This window comes from Arachis stenosperma, chromosome 1 (genome assembly GCF_014773155.1).
Source record: "Arachis stenosperma cultivar V10309 chromosome 1, arast.V10309.gnm1.PFL2, whole genome shotgun sequence".
Taxonomy (NCBI): Eukaryota; Viridiplantae; Streptophyta; class Magnoliopsida; order Fabales; family Fabaceae; genus Arachis; species Arachis stenosperma.
Genome location: NC_080377.1, coordinates 131,981,624 through 131,991,502, shown reverse-complemented (window position 1 = coordinate 131,991,502; position 9,879 = coordinate 131,981,624). Strand labels below are relative to the sequence as shown.

The 9,879-nt window shown below is 34.3% G+C and overlaps 1 protein-coding gene across 1 annotated transcript; it reads left to right on the top strand.

Moving 5' to 3' along the window:
- Positions 1–895: 895 nt before the first annotated feature.
- LOC130935927 (uncharacterized) lies at positions 896–9,879 on the top strand. Its single transcript, XM_057865857.1, has 14 exons — positions 896–1,546; positions 1,645–1,779; positions 2,291–2,441; positions 2,865–2,932; positions 3,215–3,274; positions 3,360–3,485; positions 3,562–3,690; positions 3,995–4,642; positions 6,042–6,234; positions 6,346–6,539; positions 7,263–7,364; positions 8,417–8,556; positions 8,863–9,141; positions 9,237–9,879. Exons 1-14 carry the CDS (start codon positions 1,346–1,348, stop codon positions 9,499–9,501), a joined length of 2,691 nt encoding a protein of 896 aa, XP_057721840.1. The 5' UTR covers positions 896–1,345; the 3' UTR covers positions 9,502–9,879.

The following is a 9,879-nucleotide window of genomic DNA, read 5'->3' as shown; positions in this document are numbered from 1 at the left end:
GTTACCCAACGTAACAGTAATATTACATGACTAACGTAAAACTACTTTACAATAATGATGTATTAAAATTAAATTTTTAGTAAAAACTAAAAAATTGCATTAAAAATGTTAAAAAAATAGGTACTTTCAGACCAATCCATCCAATATTGTGTGATGAGGTTCTACCCTGCAGGCATGTGGAATCCATGAGTCACAGGCAAACATTGTAGATGAATTCACTATAATAATGTGACTTCACACTATTTATATAGGGAAGGAATTTATGTTGCTTTTCCATTCTTATTTTTAATGGAACTATTTATCTTAAAAATTTAAGTTGTTAAATAAATAAAATAATTATATATCTTATACTCTTTAAAATAACAATTTGTGCTTGTGATTTTAGTTTAGTTTAGTTTATGGTATTAATTAATGAATTAAAAAAAATTTAAATTTTATGATAAAATTTATGTTTTAAATACATTAAATATTTTTTTATTTTTTAAATTTAACAAATGCTCTAAAATTATTCATTGATTAAAAAAAAATTAATAGTTCCACTCGCTAATTCTTAAGTTTGAATGGATCAGAGATGTTCTTATAAAAGAACGTAAAACAACTAAAATGTTCAGTAGTGTTATCATATATTTTGAAGTAAATATTTAAAAATATTAAAAGAATAAATAATAAAAAGAGAGTTTACTAAACTAGGATTTTTAATTGAAGTTTTTTTATAAATAATATAAAAAATTTAAATTTCCAATATATTTCTTATATATTTATTAGAAGATTAAAAATTTCATTAATAATATGTTAATATATATTTTAGAAACACATATTAACCCAGCCCTAAATAAATACACCAAAGACTATACTTTAACGTTTATTGTCCCCATTTATAAAAGTTGAGCAGTTTGGAACGAGACTTCCTCTCGAGCCGAGTGAGTTCTTGCTTCTCTGCTTCGAGTAGCCGACTCGACCTTTCTTACCAGATATTGGATTACCTATCAAAACGGTGCAGACGGCCCGGTCCGGCCCCAAGACCATTCAGTCATTCTCCATTCAGTTCAGCCTCAGCCCTCAAGCTCCCTGCCTCCCTCAGCCATTCAGCCTCACTTAAGTCACTCCCCCAGTCCCCAGTCCCCAGTCCCCAGGCTGACCCCTGACCTCGTCTTCTCTCCCACTCCCAGTCTCCCAGCACGCACGACGCACTCCCAGCTCCTCGTTCATCGGTGCTGCCCTGCTTCTCGGTGACGACTGACGCTCCCCAAGTGTGCAAGTGCTACACAGCACACGAACACAAACAAAAGGCCAAGGGGACACTGTTTTTTTTTTACTTCCCTAACCCTTTGACGATCGCCATACCATGGGGAAGACCAAGAAGAACAAGAAGAGCATCAAGAAATCCGGTCCTGATGCAGTAGCCATGAAATTGAAAGCATCTTCTAAGGGCGCCGACAACCCTTTTGAGTCCATCTGGTCTCGAAGGAAGTTTGACGTCCTCGGACAGAAGCGCAAGGGGGACACCCGCCGCATTGGCCTCGCTCGCTCCCTCGCCATCGAGAAGGTTTCTTTTTGAACCGATTGCGAATAGTTTTCAGTATTATTGTACTCTATATATGTTTAGTTAAGACTGTTTGTTTTGGGTGCTGAGTGGTTCTACAGAGGAAGAAGACACTTCTAAAAGAGTACAAACAGAGCACTAAGTCTTCGGTGTTTGAGGATAAGCGAATTGGTGAGGGAGATGAAGCACTTGATGAGTTTGGCAAGGCTATCTTGAGAACCCAGCGAGAACGCCAGGTTTCTTATATTTTTTTTGGGTTGACTATGCTGATTTCATTTATGTTAATATTACATATTCCCTAGAGGGTAGGGCAGTATCATATTTACAGTGGAGTTCAATTGTACATTACATAATCAGGGAGGGATATCTAAGTTCGAATGTCATTGTTAATTTTCAAGGGTAGTTAGTTAGGTTATAGATTTATAATGGAAGCTACTATTGCCTAATTTTAGGGGAGTTCAGTGTAATTTATCCTAGTATCACATGTTTAAACAGCTAGATTGATGAGATTGTTGAAATTCAAGAAAGTTTTGTTGCCAACTAAATGATTCAGTTTCTTGCAAATTGGCAATATACTTCTACTTATGTCCAAGGTTGTAGCTTTTCTGCGACGCATGAATTATGATTGTAGATGTTATAAATAAGTTAGAAGTTTGTAAAGTTATCTTCTTATAACTTAAATGTGTTGCTGTTCTCCAGCATTCCTTTTCTAACGCTTCTTCATTCATGTTCTTTGGATCTTCATAGTTGAACATGAAACTAAGCAAGAAAAGCAAGTATCACCTGTCGGATGAAGAGGATGATTTTGATGAACCTAATACTTTGGGTTTGGAAAGAGATGATTTTGAAGATGAAATGCTTCCAGACGATGATGGTGACGAAGCTTATGAAACTAAACGTATGTAGGATTTACGTAGTTTTAGAAAAGAGTCTTTTACCTTATAATTATTTGGATGTTGATAATGACAAGCAGTGGAGTTTGTGCTCTATTTGTTCTCTTGCTTTTGATTTGGTTTCTTAGGATGACTTTGTTTTGCATGATAATAGGTTAAGTGTATGTATGTTATTGTGTGTCTGATGATGGCCGTATTACTATTTTGATACCTTTCGTCAATGTAATTCCTGCATATTAACTTCTAGCTTCCTATTATGTTATTTTTCATATCTTTGGCTACTTCAATCCTATTGAATTCTTTTGCTGAAGTTGTGACTTTTTGTACTATCATTACAGCTTTCTGCTATATAATTAATTTATCAAATATTCTTTACTATATGTTATTCCATCATCTTGGGGTGGTCATGTTGTATATTGTTTTGACAGGAAAATCAGCTTTGGGGCTGCATATGCAGATTCCAACGGAGACAAGTGTGGCTGAAGGTGAAGCAAATGTAAGATGCCTTATATATATACATATATATATATATATAATTTTTTTTTTGGGTGACTCCTTCTAGTATAAATATAAGTATATTTGAACACCCCCCCCCCCCTCTTTCTTTTATTTCTATATTATTGTATGTTGTTGTAATGGTTGATGCATACAAAAGGAGAATGTATCAACTTCATGATCTGACATTATTCATTGTGATTTTGATTTCTATTCCTCGCCAACTTCTTTACCATTATCACTATATTATGAAATTGTTTGTTAATGGTGACATCTTCTGCAGAAGAAGAAAACTCATGCAGAGGTTATGAAGGAAATTATTGCAAAAAGCAAATATTTTAAGGTGTGGAATTTTTTTATTCAGCCTCTTGTGTTTGTTTTCCTAATATATATGTACACTTATTCTTTCACTCTTTAATATTTTGCAGGCTGAAAAAGCCAAAGAAAAGGAAGAAAAAGAAGAATTGCTTGACGAATTAGATAGGAAGTTCACTTCTTTGTCTCAATCTCAAGCATTAGTTTCTCTAACGAAACCGAATAGTAATTCTGAGCAGGTACTTTTAACACAGGAGAGTCTTCTTTAGGCCTTAGTAACTATCTCTTATTTTAACTTCTTTTTCTTTGTGGCAGGAAAAACCGGATGAGTATGACATGCTTGTCAAACAAATGGGACTGGAGATGCGTGCTCGTCCTTCAAATAGGATAAAGACACCAGAAGAGATAGCTCAAGAAGAAAGAGAACATTTAGAGGAAATGGAGGTACGATTACTTGACTTTTAAGTATTTGTTATTGTGCTTTGAATAAAATTGCTTACATGATAATATGATATAACGAGTTTTTATGTAATTGTTCAAGAAAACAGAGTTTTGTCCTTGGTTGAATAACTGAATTTATAAATATCAATCATGAATTTTGTTTGGTATTTTTGAGTTCCTGTCAGACCTCCAAGCATGCCATACCTAAATGAGAAGCTAGGCTTGGCTTTGGATAATTAACTAATGGGCTAGTGTTCATCCTCAGTTTCGATACAAAACTAACGAGTCCCTTTGTTCTTCCTTTCAGGAAGAGCGGCAGAAAAGGATGCTTGCTTCTGAAGATTCAAGTGATGAAGACAATGAAGATTCAGAAAAGGCATCTAAGCAAAATCCAAGATCTCTATCTGGTGATGATCTTGGTGATTCCTTCTCTCCAAATGAAGAAACTATGGCTAAGAAGGGTTGGATTGATGAGATTCTTGAAAGAAAAGATGAGGAAGATTCTGACAGCGAAGAGAGTGATGGTGAATATTCTGATGACTTAGGAAGCTCTGAAGGTGCGGATGAGGGATCTGATGAGGATCTTGATGATCATGAGAAGGATCTTTCTTTAAAAGATTGGGAGCAGAGTGATGATGATAATATTGGAATAGATCTGGAAGATGAAGATAACGAGGAAGAAAGCAAAGAAAGAACTTCAGAAGAAGTTGATGGGAAAAATGTTGTGGATATGAGTTCAAAGAAAGACATGAAGGATCCTTTACAAGCCAAAAAAATATATGTTGGAGGAAAACCGTCAAAAGAGTTACCTTATATAATTGAAGCTCCCAAGAACATTGAAGAATTATATTCCCTGCTGGATAATTGCTCTATTTCTGATACCATCCTAGTAATTAACCGGATTCGGAAAAGCAATCCAATCACACTTGCAGTGGAAAATCGCAAGAAAATGCAAGTATGAAATTCCTTCACTTTGATCAACTTCTCTTTAGTTCTAGATAATATCTTTGCATTTATACATGTGATGTTCCACTAATGATGTTGTCTCTGAAACTTTGTTGGCTAAAAGCATTTTCTCATTGATCTGATATTAACATTTAATTAAAATTGTATATTGTTATTATATGTCACATGTATTAATATTACAGTATCAGTTTACATTTCATTTGTTGAGTAAATGTAGTTGATATGCTACTACATTTATGTTATGCTTTTGCTGGTAGTTACTGCTTAGACCGGACATATATACTCTTTCATTATTGTAGGAATCCTTAATCATCAGTTTGAATCAAACTAATGCTTTGATAAAAGTAAAATTAGCTAGCTAATATAGTTTGATACAGTGTTTTACATCATATCCCTATGCATATGTTGTATCATGCAATAATTTAATTTTGTTCTTGAAAGCTATTAACCAAGCTTGAGAAAATACCATGTTATGCATTAATTGCTATTGATATTGTTGCGACATTGTTTCCCAAGGGGATATGGTTGTGCCTTTGTCTGTAAATTACGCTGGTCCAGGTTCAAGCTGCATTGGGATTGGATATGTAGCATTCAATATAGATTAGTATGGTTTAGGTATTAATTTGATTTATTTAATTAAACACTAAATTTATTAGGCATTAATATAATTTATTAAATTAAAATATTAAAATTATTATAAAGTATATAATATTATAATATGAGACTAAACAAACGGAAGATATACATATATATGACACGATAAATACAAACTCAACTATAGCTCATTAGTTGAGGACCATGTGAAAGGAGAATAACATGAATGTACCAGATTTAATTCCAAAAACTAGCCATCTTGGAATTGTTTTTGAAGGCTTACACGTACGCAGTTCAGTTTACGAACTGGTTCGCTTGTGCTCAACCCAGTTGGTTCATCTCCAATCCAGTCGATATATATCTGTGGATATGAAAAAAAAAAATTAAAAAGATTAAAAGAAAACTCACGGTTACAAAAGTGTATTGCCATTACATAGGGGAACTCGTATCCAACCCTACATGTTTTGCTTTTCATAGGGGAACTCTTATCCCCAATTTTTTATTATCCTTCTGCTCATCTTTTGAAATTCTTCTTTTATCCGATAAATAAATAATTATCTAGCTTGGAAACTAACTAATTTTTCCCTCCTTTAACTGCTGCATCAAAGATGTTTGCTCAACTTTGTTTGCACAATATGGGAAATAAAATTATGGCAACATTTCCCTGACAGATACTCCTTTTCTTTTGGTGATAGGTTGCGACTTCATCTATATCATTTATCAAGAGTTGTGCTTGATGATTATTATTTGTCAAACTATATAGTTGGAAATAATCCTAGGTCTTCCCTTTTCAGGTATTTTATGGGGTATTATTGCAGTATTTTGCTGTTATGGCAAACAAGAAACCTTTGAATGTTGGGTTACTCAATATGCTAGGGAAACCATTGATAGAGATGAGTATGGAGATCCCGTACTTTGCTGCAATATGTGCTCGTCGCAGAATAGAGAGTATTATAAAGCAGTTTGTTGAGAGCATCAAGAATCCAGGTAAGAATGAAATTCAATTGAATAAGATCATTTTCTCCATTACCTTTTATCGGGAGCTATACAGTTGTATGCCTGTTTTACACGGTTTGAAGAGTACCATTCTTGTTGCAGAAAGCAGCAGCTGGCCTTCTACAAAGACATTATTTCTCTTGCGATTGTGGTCCATGATATTTCCATGCTCTGACTTTAGGCATCCAGTTATGACCCCTGCGATTCTATTGATGTGTGAGTATCTCATGCGTTGCCGAATAGTATCTGGTCAGGATATTGCCATTGGCTCTTTCTTATGCTCAATGCTTCTCTCTGTAAGTACTGCTTGGGATATTTCTATACACTAACTTAAGGCGTGCAGTTTATTCTATGCTTGATTAGTATCATAAAAGTTGTTTTGTTGCAATGTTGACAACTTGATGTGTCTTCATGATGATAATAATAATAATAATAATAATAAAAATGAGCTAACAAAAGGAAAAAACTGTCATAAGGGATAATTTTTCTAATAATTTCTTTTCTTGGTAATTTGTTTTAATCACTTAACTTACATGACAGCAAAACACTTACTAAAAATCATGTGCTGAGATATATACAAATATATTGGCAGATAGCCCCAATGCGCCATTGGTTTGTGTATCTTTCTTCTTTTGCCTAAAACCATCAAAACTAGTCAGTAGGACATACTCCAAAATCCTAGATTTTGCCAAGCAGTCACCAAATATACCAAACTTGTCCGATTCTGCAGTTTTTCTTTCACTCGATCATTCTAGTCAGGACTTGTCTCCTAGAGTTCTATACCATTATCACTATTAATACCAATTCCTTTCAACCTACCTCTGCCTTACCGTCTCATCCTATGCACCATGAGATGAGAAAAGTTCATATTTAGCTAGCATGTGGTATGATTTAGAAACTTTGCTTTGGACATCTTTTGTTGCAAGCATGATATATATTGCACTTCTGTATGTCAAGTTTCTTTGTTTTTGAATGATTGCATTTGCTGCTTGCTTATAATATACTTACCGTGAATATAGGTATTTAGACAGTCAAGAAAGTTCTGTCCTGAAGCAATAATGTTCCTCCAAGCTGCGCTGATTGCAGCGGCTGAGAGTAATATTTCGCATGCAGATTCTCAGGTATGACTTCTTAATGGATAATGAAGAAGTTTCCTTTCGGTTTGGCTATATTTGTAATGGAAATTTCACTAAATAGAAACCATTAGGAGGCAAAAGAAAAAGGAGCAGGGACATGGAAAGAAAGATATTTCGTATACATCTGGCCTATTAATTTGTGTTAGCTTTTTCATCGAAAAAACTTGTGTTAGCTTTATGAAAATTATTTTCTGGTAATTCCAAGTATAAAACTATTGTTTTGTTTAGAGAAAAATTCTGTAATTTCTTGTACTTTTGATTAGTGCTCCCCTAAATCATGCATGGAAACTATACATATATAATTAATTTCTATACATGTTTTTATCAGAACATATGCTACTGCTACATGATATGAACTTGGGAGGAGTTAAATAACAGCTTTATGATAGTTTGCATTTATAACACACCAAAGCATTTTAATTTCAATCAAATCCTCTAAAAAATGAAGAGATCTGATCTTAGTTATAATGTAAATCCATGATTATGACTAAGATCAAATCCCTTACAGAGCAAAGTGCATGTTAGATGCTGATTATTCTACCCCCAGACAGTTTTTCAGCAAGAATCTTGCACTTGAAAATTTTCACCATTTTTTCCGTAACTAAAATAAGGTAAATCAATGTCCAAAATTCACATTGTTCTAAACTAAAGAGTTGCTTTCATAGGATGAGTATTTCAGATTATTGGGTTAATTAGCATTTTCATGTATGATACTCTTTTAATGTTGTTTACAAAAATAAGAATGTTGATGCACTATATACTTCAACATTTAGTGGATATTTCAGTGCAATCAGTCCCAACGTTAACAGATATTTATATTGATCTTGCATTTGTGCTACTGATCAATTGAGTGTATTGCTTATCATGCAAGAAGACTTCATATATAGGCTTGAGGTTTGTGCAGTAGTAGATCCATTAGATCGTGATTTTTGGTGTACATTATCGGCTATGTAGTGCTATATGCGTTATGTTGCCATGTTGGTGCTACATTTTCCTGGTTGAACATTGAAGTAAGCATGCTATTTGTTTTATGCTAGGCCTATCAACTTATGGAACTGAAAGCTCTCAAGCCTGTGCTGTGCATATGTGAAACCGTAAATGAGATTAGTCCTCTGAACTTTTTCCACATAATGGACATGCCGGAGGACTCTTCTATTTATTCTTCTGATAATTTCAGGTAATCAATAATTTATTCACACTCAAAAAGATGCACATTGTTATCAAGATATATCTTTTTAATGCCGAGTCCCTCGGACTTTAAAGGGTTCTTTATTTATTCCTTTTCAAGGGGGTTTTGGGGGTAAAGCTTGTAGAGGAGTTGGGAATTTTTTTTATGAAGATAATGCAATCATATCGATCTTCCTAAAAGTTGCCAGTTATATCTCTATGTTTACACTTAGTGGCTATATAGTCTTGAGTTTTGGTTGTAGTCCTGGTGTATATCTTCATTTATCCTTGCTAATTTGGTTTTCAATGATTACAGGGCTAGTGTGTTAGTTGCCGTTATCGAAACTCTACAAGGATATGTCGAAGTCTATGAAGGCTTAAGCTCGTTTCCTGAAATATTTTTACCAATTTTGAGGATTCTATTTGAGATATCAGAACAGAAAAATATGCCAAATGCATTAACAGAGAAAATTAAAGATGTGACTGAGCTAATTAAGGCGAACATAGATAAACATCACACTTTGAGGAGACCACTTCAAATGCGAAAACAAAAGCCAGTACCAATCAAATTATTGAATCCCAAGTTTGAGGAGAAGTAAGTTGACCTCTTTTTCGCACATTCAAAATGTTGATTTGGTTTGTTTGCAGGGAACTCGAATTAAACACTCAATTGTCATATTTATTCTGCAGTTACGTCAAGGGTAGAGATTATGATCCAGACCGTGAACGAGCCGAAATGAGAAAGTTGAAGAGACAGTTGAAGCGTGAAGCAAAAGGAGCTGCTCGTGAATTGCGTAAAGACAATTATTTCTTGCTTGAGGTGAAGGATAAAGAAAGGTCCTTACAAGAAAAAGAAAGAACTGAAAAGTATGGTAGAGCTAAGGCATTCCTTCAAGAACAAGAACATGCTTTCAAATCTGGACAACTAGGAAAAGGGAGGAAAAGGAGGAGATAAATTTAACTTCGGCTTTCTTCGATACTGTGTTAACGAATTGAGACATGCATGGGCCCCTACTTCACATTAAAGACCTCAAGGGATTGCTTTTCTCCACTTCCCGCCCAATCTTTAGGAGTTGAAGCAGAAATGATGCAGGTTAATCTTCTTGAAAAGAAAGTGTGTGTTGGTGATTGTTAGCGGGAAGATACCAATTTTGTTTGATATTTAATACTTAAGTGGTTGTAATATTCAAATTAGAGAAAGGAGTCCTAAAAGTTTGTACGCTGAAAGGTGAATAATATAGAGGCAAAAAATTTAGTTGGAGTAGTGCTAACTTCTGATTTCATTTTAGTTTTCAATGTTAAGATTTATAATTTAGGAACCGGTGTTTATGTT